This window comes from Phlebotomus argentipes, unplaced genomic scaffold (assembly GCF_947086385.1).
Source record: "Phlebotomus argentipes unplaced genomic scaffold, Phlebotomus argentipes genome assembly contig_15, whole genome shotgun sequence".
Taxonomy (NCBI): Eukaryota; Metazoa; Arthropoda; class Insecta; order Diptera; family Psychodidae; genus Phlebotomus; species Phlebotomus argentipes.
Genome location: NW_026776181.1, coordinates 11,267,047 through 11,291,543, shown reverse-complemented (window position 1 = coordinate 11,291,543; position 24,497 = coordinate 11,267,047). Strand labels below are relative to the sequence as shown.

The 24,497-nt window shown below is 38.6% G+C and overlaps 2 protein-coding genes across 5 annotated transcripts; both read left to right on the top strand.

Moving 5' to 3' along the window:
* Window positions 1-761: 761 nt before the first annotated feature.
* Window positions 762-23,231, top strand: LOC132261931 (sodium/potassium/calcium exchanger Nckx30C). Of its 4 annotated transcripts, none has more exons than XM_059760983.1 (7): window positions 762-963; window positions 5,680-6,287; window positions 11,233-11,443; window positions 12,513-12,697; window positions 15,736-16,008; window positions 16,074-16,210; window positions 17,225-23,231. In XM_059760983.1, exons 1-7 carry the CDS (start codon window positions 930-932, stop codon window positions 17,463-17,465), a joined length of 1,689 nt encoding a protein of 562 aa, XP_059616966.1. In that variant the 5' UTR covers window positions 762-929; the 3' UTR covers window positions 17,466-23,231. The 4 variants fall into 4 exon arrangements, with proteins under 4 accessions (XP_059616966.1, XP_059616965.1, XP_059616964.1 ...); XM_059760982.1 differs by lacking the exon at window positions 762-963 and adding an exon at window positions 3,452-3,683 and having other exon boundaries at window positions 15,754-16,008; XM_059760981.1 differs by lacking the exon at window positions 762-963 and adding an exon at window positions 3,452-3,683.
* Window positions 23,232-23,418: 187 nt separating this feature from the next.
* LOC132261997 (uncharacterized) lies at window positions 23,419-24,366 on the top strand. The gene is made up of 3 exons (XM_059761092.1): window positions 23,419-23,596; window positions 23,672-24,076; window positions 24,137-24,366. The coding sequence occupies exons 1-3, from the start codon at window positions 23,518-23,520 to the stop codon at window positions 24,235-24,237; spliced, it is 585 nt and encodes a 194-aa protein (XP_059617075.1). The 5' UTR covers window positions 23,419-23,517; the 3' UTR covers window positions 24,238-24,366.
* The last annotated feature ends 131 nt before the right edge of the window (window positions 24,367-24,497 follow it).

The window sequence follows — 24,497 nt, the reverse complement described above, 5'->3', positions numbered from 1 at the left end:
CTCTGCACTCGAGTTTATTTTATATCGCATGTCGTGAATAAAATACGGAGAAAAGAATTTTATTTCATTGCTTTCTCATGCATGGCTAGTTGGAAATTCAGAGCAAAATACAGAAAGGGAGCTCGAAGAGTTGTACAATTCACAATTCAATGACAAATCTGCTGAATAGACGTGAACAAATATTTTATTTCGCCAACAAGAGCTCCTAATGAACCTGCACGATGAACTACGTATTAGTGGAGTTGATAAAACTGCTAGTTAAACAAATCATAATGATTGCAATTTAGCAGTGAAATGTGATATGAGGCACTGCACATTTTGAATGCGAACAATGACTGTGAATTGCTAAATGATAACTTTCAAATTATATCCAATAGATATGATTAGGGTCAAATGACGCTGAAATTTTATCAATTTCTGCGCAATTTTCAATACACTAATACTGAATAATTTCTATTATATTTCAGGTGAGCTGCCAATTTTTCCCATGTATGAAAGCAATTTTAGAATAGCTTTATACGGAAAAATTGTAAAAGAATTAGGTTTTTGCTTGTTTTTTTTTGAAAATTGAGCGAACAACATCCGTTTAATCTTTCTATACTCTTGCGATGACCTTGTCTAAAGATTTGGCAAAGAGTACAAAAAAAATCTGACAAGAAAAAATTTCTTGTTAAACAAGGTATGCCAATCTATTTTTATTTACTGTCTTCAGTATCCTGAGAAATTTCGCCTGTAACACACACAATTTTATTCAGCAAATTTGATCGTCGAATTATTTTGTGTAAATGCATAAAAACATTTTCCAAGCTAATTATCAATAAGTGGTGGAGATTTTTCTCAGTTGTTTAGAGATTACTTGCGACCACAGTGAATTTTCTCACAGCATCCAGTTCCCTCAAATACAGTGCATTCGTCTGACCTTTTCAACGATGAATGACAGTTTCTTTCTCGATTATTGGGCAGGTAAATAGAACTACAGCAATAAGTAATAAGAAATGTAGATTGAAAGAAGTGCGGGAACTGTTTGAATTTCTTGAGTCATCAAAATATTGAAATTACAGCGCATTATCTTCAAATTTCAGTCAATTTTTGTTTAATGGTTCCAGTTTGAAGAAAAAAATATCGGTCGTTCAATAACATCTGTTCATGTGTGTAAAATAAAGAGATATTTGATTGCGTGGTATTTTTATTGTAGTCTTTTTATATCGTTGAAGGAAAACGCAGTGGATAAAATTGCCATTCTCCTATTTATCCTCATTTCAATTTAATAATTACTTACAGAATCAAGTACGCAAAACCATGCCAAAAATGGTTTTTCTTCACTTCTTGAAATGTGACTGAAAAGCAATGTGGAAAAGTGCGAGGGCTTCGAAAGCCTCAACTCACTCCCCATTGAATATTTCCGGTCAATAGAGCAACCTTCAAATCACATCATTATATGGCAGGCTATATCGGTTGAATGGTGTATGGGGAATTGGCCTGCCGTTTGCGCGCCGCCACATCGCGAAAATGTGCATAATCGTGCAGTATTGACTAATGGGTAATTTATGAAACGGCCAGACGCCCCCCGGCCGCGTGATCGCGCCGTGTCCATTTGAATTGAATTTGTAGCAAAACACGAGAGTGTCTACAGCACCCCGCCCCCTGGCAGCTCCTGTTTGTGCCACACTGGCCTAGGAGAGCGCATGCCTTTTGCTCGTATACCCTAGATATAGTTTCGGAGAGCGTGTGCCTGCCGCCGCCGAAAAGCGCCCGCCGGATGGTCTCGTGGAAAATCCGCTGACTTCCTCCCACCCATTTGCCCCTTTTCCGCCTCCGGGCTGGATCGGGTTCAGGTCAGCGCGAAGCGGTGCCCCATGCGTTCTCGCCGATGCCTCCACACCCTACCGACTGTGTCAGACTCCCGTCGGGATACGCAAGACTTGGACTTTCTGCATCGTATTGAACCCAGAGCGGCTGAGACTGCGCAATTCACGCTGAAAATCCACAATTTTTCCTCCATCCCATACTATAGGAATCACAGCTATGTGTGGTCTCTTCGATTTTCTTAGATGTATCCAATTTGGTATTCAGATTGGACAACCATTTCGGGATTTAGATGGCTTGAGAGAGTGGCTATGATGAATCGGAGAAAGGTGCTGGATTTTGAGTCTGGCTAGACTCGGGGTTTAAATTTATTTGATTCCTTCTTAAATACTTTGAAATATGAATTTGCCAACCTAAAGTTGTACGTTTGAAGAAGAGAGAAATAAAATTAAAGGAGTTGGGCCTGTCTAATAGTCAATGTCATTTGATTTCGATACTTTTGATAGGATGTTTAAGTGCTTCGAACCAATAAATACTTGAAGTAGGTAGGTTTTTGACCCTTTTGTGTCTAAATTCAACTGATCTGCGTGGTAATTATTTTCTGAATTATAATCGGGTTCTGTAATATGAAAACATCGCAATTACAATCACATCTAAACGGCGCAAGTCTTTAGGTATGGTTAATCTAAGAATCTTTGATACCAACAGCGTTTACACTCATCTATGTATACGCGTCTATTTTCGGGAATTTCCTTCACAACTCCTCCACTTTCTCAGCAATCACGAAGGCTGTCTTTCTCCCTCCCTTTCGCTGGAAGGACATCATTGATCCCTTCCGCGGTCTGACGATTCACTGCCACAATGTGGTTTCATCCTCAAAGTCATGCCAACGTCTTCGAGTATTGTGGCTGAAGGACTTGAGGTGAAGACAAGACCTTTTCCCGATGGCTTTGGGACAGGTTGAAACTTTTGCTGGGTAGCAAAAAAGGACATCCCCGCGCAGGAGAAGTGCGGCTGTGAGGGTGTTCGTGGTATTGACAAATTCCTCACGCACACAGGCGAAATGGCGGGGAAGTAGGGGTCCTGCGGTGGGGTTTCGTGCCTCTCCGTGTCCTGTCTGCACAGTAGTTTGTGCGCGTCCATTGCGGTAGACACATCTCCACACGATAATCCATATATTTTTGCCACACCAATTCACGATAATATATCAATTCTTTCTCTCTTCTCAACACCTCGGGCCGCATACTAGTAGCGCGATAAGGGACTTTGTGGTTAATCGCAGGGGCGAGCAGGCTCACATAGAGTTCAGCTGAGATTAGACACAAGTGCTTCATTGCGAGGGTGAACGAGAGTTTGCTTTTCTCCTTTTTGCCTGCGATTTTCCTGGGGAGCAGATTACACATCGCGAGAGGGACGAGTCGGAGCCCAAAAGGAGAAGGTGGGACAGAGCCTTTTCTGGGCCAGTTGAAGCAGCACCACCGACGAAGAGGCACCGAAGGAGGCGAAGTGAGGCGAGGCGTGATTCAAGGGACAAACCATCCTGTGCGGTGGAGTTGCGTGAGGCGGGGTGGAGGCACAGCCATGTCACCAGGAACAGTGATAGAAAGCAGCAATCCATGATAGACTCAATTGTTTGAGACAGCACAGTGGACTTTGTAGAATGGGGCCCCCAAGAGACGCCCCAGAGGCTGGCCAGGCGGTCGAAAGGCCACGGACACTCGTGATCATTCTCCTCAGAGTCATCTTGGGACTCGTGGCCGTCAGCCTGGTCCTGCCGTCGCAGACAGTCGCCGACCACCTCCACAGCCACCACCTGGATTTCGACCCAGAAAACGCCACCGCAACCATCATTGTCATCAACGGATCCTCACCCAATGGTAGGGAAGCCCAGCTTCGGTGAAAGTGACTCTCCTTGCCATTTTTTCAAGACCCTCAATTTCCCAGTGACGTGCGTATCGATCCAAACAGAGCCTCCCTCTGCAAAGCTCTCTCCGCACACACTATATGTAGTTTGTGGCGGAAGAGGGCATGATTTGACTGTGAGCCATAAGGCTTGATGGCGATGGTGGCCTGGTATCAGCCAGAACATCCCTCTCTCGCCGAGATAATCCCATTATATTGGGCCTGTCTATTGAAATTCCGCCACCCCGAAAACCGTGGTTGAGATTACATAATCTCGCGCGCGCGAGAGAGAGAAAAATACAAACACGGAGAGCGTGAGACAAGCTCTGTTTTTTCCCACCCTTCCACTCACTGAGAAATTTCCTCTTTGAAGAATATCAGGTTGAAGGTGGGCCTAGATAGCAATATTTCCCATCTGTATCCAACTTCCCGTGCCACGGGGATTTTCATAAGGAGAGCGCCCATGTGTTTCACACACATATATCGCTTCATCGGCCAAGGAGGCAGAAAAAAGCCACGACAGAGCGAGGCATTTATAGTGGTTTTTGGCGAAATGGTAGAGAAGAAATTAATTAATTGAACGGCCTGGTGGGGGTGTTCATGTTCAAGAAATTTCAGTGAGAATTGAACGCGCGCACTCTTAAGACATTCCACACCATCCTTGAAGCTTTTCACCCACAATTCCTTCCGTGTTCCGCCGAGTCCAAGTGCGAGCGAGAGGGCGAGATAGTGGAAATTGTGACCTTATTCCATTATAGCACAAATTACTCTTGAAATGATTTAGCCTTTCGGGAGGAGAACTCCCCCAAATTCTACTAATCCATCAATTGGACGAGGCCCTCATTGCTATCAATGGTTTGTGACGGTGGTGTCAATAAGAGTGTAAATAAGTGACTAATAAGACCGCTTCAATGGAAGTGTCAACTCTCTCCTGATCATCACGCGTGACTCTTGCACGCAATAATTAGCCCCTAATTCCCAGCGAGGCGAATCAAGCGCGCGACTTCCTTCAAAAGTCCTAATACTGCGGATGAACTTTGAATAAGTTTCAGCCCGAGCTATTATTACGATGAAGGTTGAGTGAGAAAAATTCATGGCTTCACACGAAAGAGCGCACCCACGATTGGGCCGAATCTCAACGCAAAATTCAACGAAATTTCCCATTCAGCACTGTAATTTCCTATATGCACACTCCTGGCAATTTTGTTGGCTTTGACGAGATGTCCGTGGAGGATTGCTATTGATTGCATTTCCAAATATTATTTATATCCCCTTGACTCGCACCCAAAATCCACCCAATGTTCAATAAATCACGCTTTTAAGTGCATTCTAGCCGAATACAACAAACAGATCACGTAGTTGGGCAAGATTAGTGACATATGTCGAGGCCGGGAGCCAATAAGATGACAACTTTGCAGTTTAAAGCGTGAACTTTATATTGAATTTACCAGATGAAAAGCGCTGTAAAGCAATATAATTTAGGTCATACTATTCATTATATGCAATATATAGCGTTTTACGTTCCTATTTATTATATCGTGGTATTCCAAAATGTTTCTAATTCAGTATTGTTCCATTTATATTGTATTTCCGAGAAAATATTAATCCTATTAAGTTCAAGTTCTGAAATGGATCCATTAATGATAAATTTTCTCAATAATTTTTTTCATTTCAATATACTGTAATGTTGCTATGTAAAATTTGTTGATTTTGATAAATTTGCAGTTATGTTTTAGTTATGCGTTTGTCAATTTACAACATAAACAATATTTACTCATATTTTCAATGCCACTCAAAATTCCTAATCCAGGCAAAATCTATCAGAGCTCAAGTTTTGAGCATGCGACAGAGCTTTTCTCGAGAAGTAAATCATAAAATTTTACCACGCTGATTTGTGGGAGTTCTGAGCTCTTCCTCATCTCTTGCCTGATGAGAGAAATTAATCCTCGTGTCTCCGCCTTATCATTGCAGGTACCAATAATGAAACGCACAAGGATCCCCTGTTTCCTGAAGACCTCTTCACATTGGAGCAACGTCGAAATGGTGCTGTTATCTTTCACATAGTTGGTGTCATCTACATGTTTGTCGCTCTCGCGATAGTCTGCGACGAGTTCTTTGTGCCTTCACTGGATGTCATCATCGAAAAGCTGGGCATCGCCGACGACGTGGCCGGCGCTACGTTCATGGCGGCGGGAGGCAGTGCTCCTGAACTATTCACCAGTGTCATTGGTGTGTTTGTGTCGTTCGATGATGTGGGCATCGGTACAATTGTCGGTAGTGCGGTGTTCAACATATTATTCGTAATCGGCATGTGTGCATTATTCTCAAAGACGATACTCACCCTCACATGGTGGCCCCTCTTCCGCGATTGCACCTTCTACAGTACCAGTCTCATCATTCTCATATGGTTTTTTCGTGATAACGTCATCGAATGGTGGGAAGCGCTCATCCTGTTCCTGGTCTACGCCGCCTACGTGAGCTTCATGAAGTGGAACCAGCAGGTGGAGCGGTGCGTGAAAAAGTTTATCTACAAGAACAAGGTGACCAGAGTACGAAGCACTGATCAACTAATGCCTGCAGTAAGTAGTTGACAACCAGCATGATAGATCTCTCCAACAAATCTCTGTCTCTCTCTCAACATTTTCTCTCTCCCAGTGACACATATAAAAAGCAAAAATATGATTCATACATCCAACAGTACACACAACAGACAAATTTGATCACATTCCAACAAGCCATGCATCCAGACATACACAGATAAATCTCTCACACATGCCATAATGATGACACTTTTCTCGCGCGCGCCTCATGAGAAATGAAAAGAGAGAAGAAAACCCCATAAAAAAGATGGATATTCATGGGCATTCATGCAACTAATCTTCAGTGTTTGTCCCCTTAAATCCTGCTATGTTGTCTGCCCCATTAGAGTGTGTTGACAAGGGCTGCAGAGCGCCAAGTGCCCAGCATTTTAATGATCCCAATCCCGCCCGAATTGAGTAATTTTTGAGAGAATGCTGTGTCGCTTCTATGTTGTGTGATCATCCCCCCGTTCGACCAAAGCTCAGATTAGTCCCCACCCCCAAACACCTTCTTGCCCAGGAAACATCTTCCTGGCCAACCGCACAGACACACACTCTGACCCGTGGCTACGTGGTGGTGCTAAATCAACAAAGTGGCGAGAAGATGAAGAACAAAAAATTGCGAGAGAAGTTGGACACGATCCAAAAGCCATTTAGCCAGCTTCCTTCCCACTGTTCGTCTGGATGGTCGAACAATCGCCTGAGACATGTACAGGGCGAGAGATGGAGCCGGGAGAGGGGTCTTCTCGGGGAAGAGATTCAACATGACATACCCGAAAGCCCAAATGCCCCAGACATGACAGGGCCGCCTCCTTTCGCGCGTCCGTACAATGCGAGGTGGCAGGAAGTGAGACGAAGTGAATAGGAAAGCCTTCAATTGACGTCCGACGAGGCCGATAAAGGGCTTTTTGGCCGAAAGACGGCAACATTGGCGATACTTTAATATCATCCATTGAAGGAGGCAAGGCAGGGATGTTATGATTCTCTACTCTTTTCATAGTAAACATTGTGGAATGAGTCTTTAACCCGTTCCGGACCATTAATATGAATGTGTCACTTAAATAGAATAATTTTTAGTTTACATCTCCAATTCTTCCCTAGAATCTATCAATAAGTCCTTACAAATAGTCAATGTAGACTAATAGATAGAAACTAGATTTTCACACCTAATTAATGTGCAACACTCAGAATAGGTTTGAAAAGAAACGCCCTAATTTCCCAACATTCCCGAGTACCACAAGTGACACGTGTAAGGAAAATGGCAAGAGTCATGCTGCTGCTCATCCCTGCAGAGCTCTGCCGAAGTTTTTATTGCAGTCGTTTTCGTACAACATTAAAAGCGATGAAAGAAGGCAAACTATTGTGATTCCTAAGTTAATTCCTAATCAATCAATAAAATTAATTACATTCGCCTGAAACATTCACTTTGAGCCTCACACGAGAGGTTGGGGATCCTTCTAGGATTTCTCTCCTGGCATTGAATTGCGCCCCCACAACATCCCTCGCTGTCGCTCACAATAGTCTCCTATCTGGGGCGGACTAGTGTGTATGGAAAGCATCTCTTGCCACCTCCCTCGTCGAGGAGTACAAAAGAGGCCCCAGTTCCTCCCCCGAAATCCTCCCTTATGTGCTTGATATATAAAACGACCGTTAATGTTCTGCTGCTGTTGCTGCTATTGCTATTCTTCGCCACATCCCATCCCTCATCCCGCATCTCCGACCATCAAAGTACATTAAGTGTCGTTCCTAATGTTATATCTGAATGTATATGATAGAGATTAAAATTTTCATTTGCAATTTTATGTTAGTGTTTCCGCGATTTCTTCATGTTTTCTTTCGCGTGGCTCCTTTTGCCTGGGTGTTGTCTATGCTATCTGGGAGAGTTTTCTGTATGCGCCCCGAAAAAGTACTCTCAATCCACTTAAACCACCCTCGCATGTCTCTCGACATCTTCGAGAGCGCCTGTGAAGCTCTCCTCCAAAGCTATTTTTCACCTCAATTGATTTGTTCGACTTGAGCGCGTTGTTGTTTGCCAAGTGACGGAAATGAAAATGGTTTCACTTGAAACTTTGCTGCATCGCAATGATTATTTAATTGTAAATTGAACTGAAAACTTTATGACACTGTAATGCGAATGTTATCGATGAGCTTTCGCAAGTTTTCCTTAATTTCATATTTTTCGCAACTATCATGGAAACTGTGTGACAAGTTTAAATTGATTAGTGCTAATTGAAAAGGAAGAAAAAACTATTTTGAAATTTCGTATCGAAAAGAAAACACAATTTTATTAAAAGCTTCAAGCTTGAGCTCAAATATAGTTTCTCATACTTCTGCTTTGTGTTTTTGAGAATATTTTATCTTCACTAACTTTATAATGATTGTTCATTTTGAAAATTCTGACAATGAAGAATGGTTTGCATTAATGCAAATTATGCATAACAAGCAAGTGATTTATTGCGAAATCCTCTTAGAGCTTTGATTTTAGTGACAACCAAATTATACCAGAACTTTGCATAATAACCATGATTTCTCTGTAATGACTTTCATAAATTTTCTCTTGCATTCTTTAAGACATATCTATTCAAGTTCTGACGACTGTGTTCATAGTGTAAAATTGTAGAGTGTACGAATTTGTAGAATAAAAAAAATCCGGAAGAGATATGGCAAATTCTTCTGCCATTCTCTGGATGAATTGTTGGGGAAAAATCATGAAATTTTCGCTTACAGATGATTGATTATTGTCCTTTTGTCGTGTAGCTTTCACCCTTCTCTCCTTTCACTTCCGCATATCTTATTGCGATGTCTCGAAAAAGGCCCCTTTTCCCATGAACCGCGTGTCAGAGAATTTTCCTCTGCAAAGAAAAGGATGACTACGCGCGGATAGAATGAAAGCTCTCTTGGAATGGGGGAGAGAAAAGCTCATGGTGAGTGCAATTAATTCAAGACGTGGAGACGAATGAAAAATTAACACGTAGGAAATCCAAAGGATTCTCAAAGTGGGAATGAATCAGCGCAAATCTATTCGATTTATTTTCCTCTCTCCGTCAACATAATTTGTAGTTTGGTAGCCCTCCATAGAACATACACACATACAACAGAGTTTCCACATTATATGCATTTATGGGGCGTGGGCGCCCTCTCTGGCACCCCATCCACATTTTCCGAGGCTCTGTGTGTATCCAACTGTGGCTTAACACTTCTCTCTCTTTCTCTGTCCTCTCTTCATTCCTGGTCATTAAGTGTTTTCCCGTGCATTTAGACAATTAAATTAATTAATTTGAGATTGTGTCTGTACCATCATTTCCCACCACCTTGTCAAATTTAGATTTTGTATGCCTTGCAAATCATTTTCCTTGCATTGCAAAAAATGTACAGTCACACACTCACCATCCACGGCATTTGCTCAATTGTAAATTAGACATTTTTTCCTGTACATTTCGATGTTACATAAATCAAAGGTAAAGGATTGTTGAACGAAATTTTCTTTCCCACACACACACACTCACTGTGGGAATATTTGCTGAAGTATTTCATTTTGCAGATAAGGTGAATTATGTGGAGTAATTTAGAAAGTCTCCTTGTAATTAATTCCTGAATATTCATGTGTCATAAAACGCTCCTCTAACACTTGGCTCAATTTAAATTTTGTATATTCAAGTCGTACGAAATATAGTATCAGATGTTCTCCCCACAATTTAACGACTTTTCAGTGGTTATTTTGGTCAGGACAAAACTAACAGACTCCTTGCTTTTTAAGAGATACCTTCAATCATGGCTAAAATTAGCTGAAACAATGCGAAAACCCACGTGAATCCAAAAATATGTAATCAGTATCTTTGATGTTGGCTAAATTGAAGTAGGTGTTATTTATCTATAATTAAACTGTTGGTCCAAACTTAAGAAAAGCAATGTTTGCTGATAATAAATATAAGTCGATTAGAATAGAAATAGAAATAGATTGATGTTAGATAATAATTGGTCGAAAATTGCGCGTCGTGTGTTTATAAATTTCTGTGATTATTATCTGTTTTTGGTTGGTTTATAAAATTCTTTAAAACCCTTTCCATGTACATATGTATGTATATTCAAGTATAATTGATAGAAGTCATTAGTGAGCGTTCAATGATGCCTGAATATGTAAATGAATTTAACACAAATGTTCATACAAACAAATTTATAGACCTTGCCTAATTAAATACTCCCTCATGCCATTTGGACACTGATTTTTCTATCACCTTGAAAAGTTTGACCGTGTTGTGCAATTCATTTGGAAAGCGCGATGTGTTTTCACATGGTTTCCCCGTGAGGTATACCTTAACAACAAATAATACTCCTGATTGGATGGGCACAGAATGGAAAATCCATGTATTTATTGGCATCTACGGAGGGTGAGTGAAAAATAAAACTTGCCAATCAATTTGCATTGATGGAGAAAAATTATTTTGACCTATAAATAGATTTTGAGCAATTTTCTGGGGAGAGCACCGAATAAAAAACTACAAAATTGGGATATAGGCTGTGTGGTAAATAATTAAAGAGCCATTTACGAAATTGTGATGCTTATCACAGGACGCGCGAGGGTGGAAAAGAGTGGAGGCAAGAGCCTAAGGAAAAGTTGAGGTGGTACAAATGAAGGATAAAGAAATCAGTGTGACCATGATGTAGATTAAGAACCTCTCTCTCTCTCTCTCATTCATGATCTCACATCTCCACACAACACATAACATTACATTGTAATAATCGAGTGAATATTAAATGTATATTATTAAGTGTTATAGCATAATGATTCATTAACCATCTCCCCCTTCTCATGGAATCTCTCTCTCTCTAGTTTGCTTTGTGGTTCGGCTTCGGTGTACATAATTGAGTAAAATTAGATGCATTTTCTCTTTTGTATGTTCCAACCCTCAACGTCAAACAGAATAATCAGACATTTGAACTGCAGGGCAATGCGGCCAATTCATCTGAAACGTCAATGGCAACCCAGCCTGGAGGTTCTGTAACTTCTAGGGCTGCGTCCGAAAGTCGATCTGGGCCACCTGGATCGAGTAGCGGAGCAACTGGCACCAGCGCTGGCACGAGTACAGTGACAGGCGCCAAATTCCGCCACGGACTGTTGCAATTGATGATACACACCATTGATCCACTTCATGATGGTGAGTCAAGCATCTCAATTTCTCTTCTCCAGCATCTTTCCTTCGCGCGCCCTCGGGAACTCAGCATTCTCGCTTGCCACCCAGCGGCACTGCAGTTGGTGCATTGAGGAGTTTCACGAGTGGGATAATAGAAGCCATTCAAGCGAGTTTGCTGTGAAAGAGCTCAGGGGAAAATTTCACTGAGAAAGACTGGCATAAGAAACTGCAAAGTTCTTCAGTCAAAGTTTAAGTAGCGTCAAATTGATCGGCAAGAGTTAAAAGTTTCTAATAACCAATTGAGCTTTGATACCATAATTGGATTATAGATATTTTATGTCACAATTGCCTTCTTCTATTATTGATGATCGTATCGAGGAAACAACTATATTCGTCTATTAAGAATTTAAATTGAATGTTAAGAAATTTTGGTGAATTTTTTTTAGATTCTATATGATTACTAATTTTAAAATTTCACAGAGTTTTAACCGAATCTTAATAATTCCTGCCAATTAGACTGAATAAACTCAATTAGACATGCATGAGAAGCAATATCAGAATCAATACATGCTTTTGATGGAAGTTTTGTGTTTTTAGATTGTACATTTCGTTGCATTGTCAACCGCAAAAATTGGTTTTGCATTGACAATGATAGCAAAAAGCAATTAACTCAGTTCATATCTGTTCATGTATTATGAAACTGTGTATTACAGTTTTGGGTGTGACGAATAAAAACAATGGCAGTCGTATGATTTGGACCACCGCAAATCCTGAAAAGTTCTGTGCAAGTTTACCCTTGGATTTATGTCTTTCAAAATAATCTTGCTGTGTTTTTTGTGCTCCTAAGTTTTGTGTAGTTGTCTCTTGGAATTTTCAATCTGGTTGATTTTGTGAAGTGGAAGAGGGTGAGGTTTGTCTAGCGAGAAACACCCAAACAGCCGCTTCGAGCATTACCATAGTGAAGGCACGAAAAAGTTGATTTACCCATTAAATTTCATGTGTTTATGCGAGAAGGAGAATCCATAAAAATTATATGATGTGACGGCGCTGAAGGGGTGTTATTCTAACGTGTTTGTTCTCCCTCTCTTTGCAGGCAAAGTGGATGAGAAAGCAACACAATTGCATGCCATTGCCTCCCTTAAAGTGCTTCTGGACGCCACGAAACCACAAAGAGGAGCTGCCACCTCCACAGCCGCAAATCACGTTAAGATTAACCTAAAAGAAACGACATTAGCTAGCGATCGTCCTAATGGAAATATAGATACGCGACTCGATTCGGTGAGTCCATCCCAGCACAAATCTGCCCACCCACTCACTCACCGCATTTTCGTGTCCGTTTTAAAGCGCACCTCGTCTCTGTGTTTCTGTCCTCAAGCCCACACTTCTAGCTGAGACAATGTGGCTCTTGTGCGCCTCTCGCCAGTATTCTTTCCCTCTTTTAACGACGCGATTCTCCCTCAGCATCGTAAAGAATGTTTCCCATGTGAAAGGAGGAAAAAAGCGAGGAGAGAACGAGAGCTTTCCATTTCGTGCTTATGCTGAGCTATATATTTTGAGCTTTAAAGGCAGTTTTCTCGCAACAGAGCAAAGATATTCCTTGTGCTGCACTTTATTATTTTGTCTTTTATCCCCACGCACACTGAATGCACAAACATCGCACATAATTCATAAGGCGTTTTAATATTTCCCATCACTTTCATATTATAAATATTATGACACACTCGCTGCGAGTTCGATTGTGGGTGGCCTGTATGGTTCTCCGATACTTTGGGTCAAGTCACGTATTTTCCCACTTTGTAATTTCTCCACTCTACATAACGAATGGGAGACAATCAACCACTTCCCATGTCCTCTATTTATTTATTTTTGTTCGATTATTTGGCATTCCTGCCCATCTGATGCCAATGCAGGAGCTGTGCTGAGCCAAATGGAAAAATTCATTGGCAATTGAGGGCATTTTCAAAAGATCCTTTTTATCATGGAAATGTGAAGTGCGCAAAAAACGGAGAGAAAAATCCTGTTCGAAGCTTTAAGTTTTTCCATTATGGTAATTATTCTTTTGTTCTTCAATCTTTTAATTAAAAAGGGATTCAAATTTCCATAGTGGAAACTACTCTTGTATTTTTAAAATTTTCACCCCAAACTATTTTGCTCATTAAATCAAATACAACGTTATGTGGGCAGGATAGTAATAATAATAATAATGATAATATTGGAGGCATCCTCTAGGAATCCTAACAAAATATCACCCATCACAATGAGATGGGTTTATAATAATACTTGTAGTGTGTTATTCCAGATTTGAAGGGGAGTTTTCTGGGCTATTTCAAGTTCACTTTCTCTCCCTTCGAACGGGAAAATGATTTCTCCAATTTGAAAATCTCCTTTTGCAACTGATGTTAATGCAAATGTTACACATTTCACTGCAATCAGTGGACTTGTGCACTAGCTTGGTTCTGGCATGGGCGCTTTTCATAATTTCCACCCTCAAGGAAGAAGAACGGATGAATTAGGAGCGAGGAGAGTTAATGGAATATGGTAGGAAATAGCTTATCGCTCAGTCGACATGAAAATTAAGCAGAAAGTGTGGGTTTTTCACTGACGGAGAGATTCCCCAGTCCCAACGACAGAATTCATAATTAACTTTTCAAATGCCAGCGTCATCAATTTGTGCTGAAATCCACGGAACATGGGTCACGGGAGAGTCAGAAACTCCCCAGGAAAATTGTTTCCCTGTTATATGGGGCTTTTCTTTTATTTCAAACTCTTAATAATTTATTTCCCTGTCTCTACTCTACGAAATATCTCATGGGGAAAGTTAAATAGAATAACACTCATTAATTATGAATGGTAAATTTTTTTTTTACAAAAAAGTGCTTTGCCGACAATTTTTTGACATTTCAAAGCTGTTTCGGCGGGAGTGAGAGGTAAAAATCAATGCTAAACCATGATTCGCCTTGACTTTTTACAACACCAAGTCTTATAAAAATATGAGCTTTTGAGATGAATTTTAAACACCCAGCATGAGCGTGTTATTCAATGTCGAAATAGATTGTATTAGTGGGTCATAAAAAGACAGCTTTTCATTAATAACACATCTTTTTTATCTGCACTTGGAGGCTGTGTGAATTTGGTTTGGGGGCCAAGAGACAGAGAGCTTTTGATGTGAAGAAGAAACGTGATATGTTCATGCCATCGGGAAGCACAGTGATGATGCCATTAAATTCTCATTGAAGAAATTTGAGCGCAAAATGCATCCCTGTGTAATGCATTTAAGAACATCTTCGTGGGGGTTTCCAGAGAGTGTCACACACAGAAATTAGTCGAAAGTGTGGCAGTAAAACTTGCTACTCCATTAAGGCAGCCATCGTCAGACTCTCTCCTTCGTCTGCAGTCCCTAAGCTTGCATGCTTCTGTGAAATTTATCTGCTGAAATATTCTATTGTGATGGGAGTTTGTTGGTAAATTATTAAAATTGCTGCAAAGAGTTATGATCCACCTTATGGATGGACTTTCCTTCAGGATATGATGGCAGATAAATGCAGGAAGAGTGCACTTCAATAGCTAAAATTTCCAGAGTAATAATTTACCTCTTAATTTACCCGTATATACAGAGCGATAATACACTTATAACAGCCACTGTTATAACTTAAGTTATAACGTGAGACATAGAAAATTTCTGCAATCTATTCTATAGCTATAGTATTAGATTTAAATACACAGGCCTCTCCTTATTTCGTAGGACCGCGTAGAATGAGTAGAATTTAGTTTTCCCACGTCATGTTATACCGTTATAAATGCTAGAGTTTTCATCCGATTTTTGTAAACGTTAAAATTCTGAGTCGCTGAAAGCTTGTTATAGCTTTACTATAATATAGCAAAATGCTTTTGCCAAGGGAGAAATCACGTTCTTGACTTTGTAATTGTTTCTTTAAAGTGATACAGCGTCATAAAAAATTTCATTAAAGCTAATGATTCTTTTATGGGCGAGCCGGGGCAAGAAATTTGCCATCGAATAAGAAGACCCACTTGAGATATGAAGAGTTGGAGAAACACCATCAGGAAGTACCACCAATTAATGTTCTCAAAGTAGTTCACTCCTCTCACTCACACCTATTGATCACGTACTTGTGTGTGTCCACTTTATACCTCCTTCAGTGGCGCTTTTCGTGTGATCTTCTTTTTGTGGCCAGAAAGTTGGTCTCTCTGTGTGGCTTATTTAGTGGAGAGGCTCTACAGAATATGCCGTGAATGATGCCCCCATCTGACTGACCGATTTGTTGTCTTCTTTTCTCGACCCTGTGTTGCTATTTAAGGGTTATCTATTACAACAGGGAAATGAGATTGAGGAGGAGCCAGAGGCGCTCAGTATGTCGTGGCCTAGTACAGGGAAAAAGCGGATAACATATTTGCTGGTGGCCCCTATCGTCTTTCCACTGTGGCTCACACTCCCCGACACGAGAACACCGCGAGGGAAGAGGTTCTTCCCGGTGACCTTCATCGGCTCAATTCTCTGGATTGCTGCCTACTCCTACCTCATGGTATGGTGGGCCAACATCGCCGGAGACACTGCCCGCATCCCACCCGAGGTAAGCCCAAATCAGAGCCTATATTCCCTACGATTCCAAACCAATGCGTTCTTGCGACTTTGCAGGTGATGGGACTGACCTTCCTAGCGGCTGGCACCTCAATTCCGGATCTCATCACTTCAGTGATTGTGGCCCGAAAGGGATTCGGCGACATGGCCGTCTCCAGCTCCGTCGGCAGCAACATCTTCGACGTGACCGTCGGGTAAGTCGCCCCTACTCTATTATACACATCACCAATCAGAATTGCAATAGAGCACCTAAAATTAAGTATATCCACCGAAATCATTGAACAGTTTAAATGTTCAGCAATTCCACTGTTTTTGCGGGAGAAAATCAATAGAATAGTATTGTTAGGAACGCATTTTGGGTCATACTTCCCAATGCAAGTGCAATATTTTGAGAGATAACATGAATGCTTTTTTCGACATTATTCAGTTTATTGCTTGCTATTTAAATGTTTGCTTTCTAATCGATGGCATATAGTTTATAAATAAATGGAAATATCATGTATTTTCACTATTTTCCTATAAAGTTGTCATAACTCTTTGCTAATAGAACTTTTTTTTTTACTGAAAAATGACAACTGGGGTCTTTTGAAAGCAATCTTTGAGAAGCAAATAGTAAATTAAGGCGAAAAGAAGAAACGATAGGTCTGTTTTGTTATGTAGCTCCATGAGATTTATTTGAGAATTGACTTTTCTTTTGGAATTGATATTTCTTTTGGCCTAAACTGTGCTATCAAGTGATGTGGATTTAACGGCTCTCAGGGCATATTGGGCATATTTAGTCAATGTTCCCTGTGCGTAAAATGAACGTGAGGTAAATGAAATGCCAAAACCACTCAATGAGTCGCATAAACAGCTGTAAATCTCTTCATTTAATATGGTATAAGTAAATATTGCGTCTTGTTTAGAACTCAGACACGCTCTGAATGCACAAGAAAGATACAATTACATGAATGGCATTTACAGCTGGATGGACTTCGTGGCAGTTATCACGTTTCAATCTCATCTGCTCAATTCCAACTCTGATTGTGGTGCATCTATTAATAGTGTCGTGTTCTCAAGAGTGTTTGATGTATGGAAAATTGAATTGCGTAACTAACCTCTCTATTTTCTTGTCCTTCCATCCTGGGCCGCCCTGGGTGAATGGAATCATCTAAACTGCGCTGTGATGCTGTGGCACACCCACAAAATCCACCTCAACGGACAATTAGATTGCCAGTTCCGTGGCTGCTGTACGCCATAATTTATGGAGAGCCGGTCAAAGTGAATTCGGTCGGAATGGTTTGTTCAATTACGATTTTATTTATGATGTTATTATTTGTCATCCTGTCGATTGCCTGCTTCCGCTGGCGAATGAACAAGGGTCTCGGCCTAACCATGTTCTTGCTGTACTTTGTCTTCGTCGCCGTGTCACTCATGTTCGAGTATGATGTCATTGAGTGCCCGTTCTAAGTTCCAGTCTCGCGTGCATCTCTCAAGCAGCATCCGAAAGAGATTAAAGCGTACAAGAGTGGTAACTCACGTCTGCAGAAGAGTTATACACGAATCGATGGGAATACAATAAAGCTGGGGAGCATTCTCGGCAGAGAGCATCGGTGATTGCGAGAGAATGACCCAGAAACAGTGAATTCTTGCGTGAAAGTGTTACCAGCAGACTGCATAGTGTGCTATAGACGACATTTTACACCCCAAGTCAGGCGAGGGAGAACAAATTTCCGCGTAACATAGCCGTAAAAGAATCTAGACAAATTGTTTTATAATGTCATAAGTGGAGAAGGAGAATGAACATCACCACATGAGTCCCACATTCGAAGAAGCAAAACAATTCCTACGAAGCTGAATGCATAACATATAAAAACGAAATCCCCATTGAGAAATGGCCACCAGATCAGCTTCAAATTCTATTCAAGTGTATGCGAAAAATATTGAAAATATAACTGTCAAAAAAATTGCTGCAGCAAGAAAAAAAAAACGTTTCTATTCAATAAATGAAATCATACTTAGTGAAGGACAAAGAATATTTATATAAAGTCATATTGTCAACATGGCAAAGAAAAAAACGTAGTCGAATTAGCAAAGATTTTCTTATATTAAAAATAAAAGACAAAAAAGAAGTTAAATTATTGAATTCCACCATTCTTCGAAATATTCTTCCTCTTATTCTCTATATAATGAAAAATATTGCTATATTATATTAAAAGAATTTTAAAAATGAGAAAACTCAACCTTTTAAGATGAAAAAAAAATCTTATTGAGAACACAAATTGCGACACTATAGCGGCACTTTACTTGTGATTTACTAACTTGTCTCTATTACAAAACATATTTCATAAGCGAGTGAATTGGTGTAGGAGCGAGAATAGAGAAATGAGAATGTATCAATTTTGTATATCATGATTAATATTTCAGGAGCAGTAAATGAGAAAAATCCTCTATTATTCATTTTATTTCCACATATATAATACACTATGCTTCAATTTATTATTATCCCCTTCAGATATTACTTGCAACTTACAACTGCCGAACAGTGAGCCGCAAAACTAAGCATTACCCAATTTGTGACATAGATATGGGGAAAGAAACCAGAGAAATATTTGTGTTTCACAACACTCAAAAGCTCTTGCTTGGCGAAAAATAAATTCTGCAATGACGTAAATAAAATTGATAACGAAAGAATTGAAGAATATAATTTTTAAATATTTGCCTTACTTGTGCAAAATTTTGCGGCCCACTGTATCTCTTGAGAGCTGACATATCTTCTTCACTTCTGTCTACATATATTTGCGCTCGGTGAAAAATGAGAAATGTACGTTTATTGAAAATTGGCGCCACATGGAAATGCTGCGAAAAGTTTTCCTGATAAGCAATGGCATCTCCGTCGGCATCTCTTATCTGCCGCTACTCAATTTGTCATTGATAAGCAGAAAGCGAGCGAGAAGAGCAAATAGATATTAAAAAGTACAAATAAATTTTCCTTCAATTTTATTTACAGATGCCATTTTGCGCGTTTGAGATGCGAATCGATTTAGTTTTCTCCATTTGTGTTCAGTGGCACATGAAATACACTCCCGATTGCTGCCTCAGATGGGAGAATTGATTGGGTTTCCACTGGGATGATGAATAATTGGAAAATTCTTTCTCATTGAGCGGATAAAAGTGCAACAAAAGACATATTGAAATCCTTTCCAATTAGAATCCCTTCTTGAAATCTCTGTACCTATTTGCATTTCTGCTAAAGACATTTTGTCACTCACAACTGAATTTCTCTCTTATATCTTTCATTACAGTCGTGACTCGCTTGAGTCCATAGAAATTGAATATTAAAATTACGTTAATGGTTTGAGACAGAAATTTTTCACGATATTTATTATTGGATAAAAAGATGAAAAGACAAAAATAAAGAATAAAAATCCAAAGCAATAAGCAATATTTGTAGATGTTACTGATTACAGAGAACAAGTTCGTAATTTTTCAAAATTCATTTAATTCATAGTAAGGATGCAAGTTTTCAAATAACAAGTGAAAGAAATTAATTGCATTGAAGTGTAAATATTGAAGATTGTATAGTTAAATGTTTAACTTTGGTATTAACAAAAAGAAATAATGATGAGAAATCTTGTAACCCCGAAGATGAAAATGTTTTATGATAAATATTATAGATGAGAGTGAGAAAGGAGATTACTATATATCGTTGCAGTCATTTTTCCACATTTTTGTCACCCAAATTCACGCATTGATAAGTTTATTCTCAAGTAAAGAAGAAGAAATTCTCAGAATTTTGCCACTGATATACAAAAGATGGAAAATAATATAGTTAACAAAAACATGTCATTCGTTACATTGAAGTCATTCGCGTTATATTTTAAATTATATATAGCGTTATATATAAATATATTGCATTAAATGGCATAAAAAGAACTGTACTTGAAACAAAATTGAATGTAAGATTATTTGTAGAGCGACGAAGAAGAGTTGCAGAAAGACACAACTTAAAAGATGACATGGCAAGTCAAAAAGTCAGTAAATCTTACTATAGAGGAGTTTAATATTTGACAAACACAGATAGTTACAGACAGAAAGAGAGAGAAAGAAAAACACATCCTTTTTATATAAATGAATTAATAAAATATATAAAGGATAGTTGTTATACGCTTCTAGGATGTAAGTTCAATATACACTCATATAAATTACATAAAAGGAACAACCAGAAGAGATTTTGTTTAGAAATTATCTTTGCAAAATATATTTTTCTAAAGCTTTTAGGCTCTTGTTTGGACTTTTGTTGCCAATGATATGTGTATTTACGAAACAAATTGGATTTCCAGAGGGCAATTACAATGTTTGTTGACAAATTCGCATTCATTATTAGAAATAAATGAAGTATAACAGAACTTGAGGTCTTCCCACCCCAAAAAGAAACTTTCGTTCAGAGTTACAATGATTTTCGTGGTTAATAGAACGGCTTCAGCCCTCATATAGATATGTATGTATATTTTTCCTATATAACGAAGTTTCAAAAAAGATAATTCCACAAATTATGAAACGTCTCTCACATATACACGATTCACTGATACAATGTTATGAAAAAAAGGAGGAAGAAGAAAGTCCATAATATAGGAAAACATGTAATTAAATGATAGGTGACATTATATACAGAGATGAGAAATTGTAAAATTCAATATATATGTATTTAAAAAGAAGATGAAATAAAAATATAAAGAATTACTTATGTTGCTCTGCCTTAAAAGCCATACACAAAAAATTGTTGAAATGAAGAATTAATTGACTAGAGATGATGGAAAAGTGGGAAAATATTGAGAGATGAAGTAGTAAAAAGAAAGCTGGAACGTTTTAAAAGTGAGAAGAGAAGGGAAACATATGTATGTTATTTAAATATTAGATGAGCAGAATGGGATGAAACTGTTTATTTAAAATAAAACGATGAATGAAGAAATAGTGAAATAGACAACTTGAAAAATCCTTATATACAAGATGAAAGATTGTATATATATTAAAAAAATTGTTATGACCAAAAAGTGTATAAATTGATTTTTTATCATAATAAATTGTAGCGATGAGTATTTATTACCACGATTTTGAAATGATATGAGCAAATGAGAACATAGACGAAAGTTGTAACATGAAATAGTGGAATATTATCAACACAATAAGCAACAAGTTAGTCTAATTTTTAGACGATATTTAACCAAAATGGAATGAGAAAACAATTTTACCGAAAAAAATCATGAAATTATCTTCAATTTTGCCATTATGAAAGTTTCAAATGCATTAAATATTAAAGGTGAAGAGAAAGACAAACCAAAACAGAGGAAAATCATGATGAGAACAGTAGAAAACAACGATTACTACATTTAAAGAAAACAAAAGAGAGGGCATACAATTAATATGTGAAGGTAAGAATTCTTCATATGAAAAAAAAAAATTATATTGAAGAGAGATGGAAAAAAATAATGTTAACTAGTTATATAGGTCATTAAATAGTATGGTTAAAAATGCGCGAATTTGACTAGAGTGATGGAAAAATTGCTGGAAAAGATTCACTAGAGAAGCAGAAAGGTGGAGGACATTGTTTAAAATATTTTAAAATGAATCTGTCACAAGACAAAGAAGGATAGGAAATGCTTAAAGATGTTCATTTGAATTTGATCAATTCAGTTATGTTGCGAAAAACCCCTTTATTTGTTGGTATTTCTGCATAATTGACAAACATTAGTTGAAATCCTGGTTGAACATCAGAAAATATAGGGACAATTGCTGGGAAAGGGAAACGAGGTGTTTTGGAAGAATTGTACATAGAACATCGTGGCATTTTATAATTATAATAGATAGTTCCTATAAATTAATTGAGAAACTGAAAGAGATTCTCAGACAAGATTTTTACTGATTTGCTCTCTTAATCCCTCACTTCTGACATGAAAAGAAACGTGTAAAGGAATTTTTGAGAAAAAGACATTTCTTCACCCTGTTAAATGATGCTCTGTGATGAATTTGAGAAATATTATATTATTAATTGTTGTAAACTCAATTCTTACAAGTTTTCAATTTACTGATTTGTTCACCATGTAAATAATTTCAATTGGAGAGTTTGTGATATCGAAGTAAAATGGAGAAATAATATTTTAAATGAATAGTTAAAACAATGATTATAGTTCATGAAAGAGAAATAAAGAATTGATATTTAGTGAGAATTGCCCAAAAAACATTGTAAAATGATTAGTAAAGGATTCTGTTATCTTAAAATCACTGTTAGTTGTGTAAAAAGAAAAAGATTTTTTGAACTTTAAAAAAAGGTGAGTCCGAAAATTTTCCATTTCTCTGACAACTAACAAATATTGAATACGCTTAGAAGAAGGAATATATTTTGTTGGTGAAAACAGATTCTCACGATGAGGCAAAAATTTATTATTATTGAGAAAGAAGTCATAATAAAAACTGTCAATTGCGATCTTATGATTTAATCCTCTCGCGATAAAAACTGCATTCTTGGCTTATGAAATTCCCTCGATTTTTTTGAATTCACTTTTATAAACATATCGTCAATTTTTCAATGTGTGAAAAATTCACATATCAGAAGAAAATTAATGGCAAGAATTGTAACGTGTTTCAGCATACAAAGTATAGGAAATGAAGGGAAGAGCGGAATATAATCAAATACCTAGCAAAAAGTGCGAAGACAAGACAGTCTAAATGTTAATAATTTCACTATATGATTGTTGAGAGGAAACGACGAGAGGAAACTTTTGCCCTTTCCTTAATACTCTAAAGAAAAATGGAAAACTCAATTGTAAATAATTTATCTGTACAATATTGTCACTATCCTGTAATGTTACTGAGAGAAGAGAGATTAGATTGAACAATTTTCCTCGAGTTCTTTTAGGGATATAATTGTGAGGTGAATCCTCAGAAGTTTGCGCATTAGATCAATTCTTGAGCTGATTCCAGTTGTTTTCATTTTAATAGAATTTGTTTTTGTCAAGCGTTTTGATGTTTTTTCTCTCTCAATTAGTTTTGATGATGTAGAGAACAAGACGTCGGCATGTCCAAAAATAGTTCATTTTAAAATATTTTATCATGAAAAATGAGAAGAAAATACCTTATAGAGTTACTAACGTTAAGGACAAGTAAATACTACATTAAATGAATTAACTGACAAATATATATGTAAAGAATTAATTTATGCAGACAATATAAAACCACAAACAATTCTTTTTGCCTTTTTTCTGTCCGTTCGCTTGCCATTACGTATTTCCAACGTCGTATGCCAAAAGCCAGTAAATGTGAACCAATAAATCACCGAGGAACTGTAGAAATCTTTAAACTTTTGGTGGGAAAATCTTTCCGAGAGATGTCGCGTCCACTCTGGTATGTGAAACTCTTCAATTGCCCCGAAACGTCAACAAGAAGTTTTGTTGTTCACAAAGGTTTTGTTTTGCTCGTCATTTAAGTGTTTTTTTACCGAAATACTAGACAAATCTCAGGTGAAATGGACTCAGAGAATGAGTTTAAGCACTCCTACATGATGGAGAGCGTGATGGTGTCGACGGCGGACGACATAGGATCAGGTAACTGGAGAGCGACTCCCGGACAAGGTCGCCCTCGCTTGATAGGTTTCTGACTTGGGGGCGCCTCTCTTTCAGACACTGTGGACAACTCTGATGATTCAGATACCAACAAATCGTGCAAACCGCTGCGAGAGCAGGACCGCTTCCTGCCCATCGCCAATGTGGCTAAGATCATGAAACGCGCCATTCCGGAAAACGGAAAGATTGCCAAGGATGCACGGGAGTGCGTGCAAGAGTGCGTGTCTGAGTTCATCTCCTTCATCACCAGCGAGGCCAGCGACAGGTGTCACATGGAGAAACGAAAGACCATCAATGGCGAAGACATCCTGTTCGCCATGAATAATCTCGGCTTCGACAATTACGTCGATCCGCTGAAGCTGTACCTGCAGAAGTACAGAGAGACCACAAAGATGGACAAGAACACGCCCAGCAGTCCCGCGCCCGCCACCTTCGAGATCATCTCTCTCAACGACGACTTCAGTAAGTCTCCGGTAAGCCCTTCTCTCGGGGAATGGATTATCAGAGTGTCTTCTCTTGCAGACAACACCCAAAACAATCAACGAAAGACAGAGATCTTTGATCCATCAGTGAGCAATACAGTTTTGTACTACCAAAGCGATCATTCGCAGTTTCAACTTTAATCGGGGAACATCTGAAGTGAGTATTTATTGCCCTGACCAGAAGAAGCATGCTTGATGCAGCAGGGATGCATCTAATTTGTCAAAATTGCCCTTTGGAAAGAATTATTTAAATAAATTTTAAAGATAATATAAAAATGCGGCTTTTAAATGCATAATTGCATTAGTTTCCTTGTTTTCATTGTACTTTTCCAAAAGTGCAGTTGTCACTTTCGAAAGACTTTTTGCCGCGAGATGGCTCTGCAGATTACTTGCCATCGTTC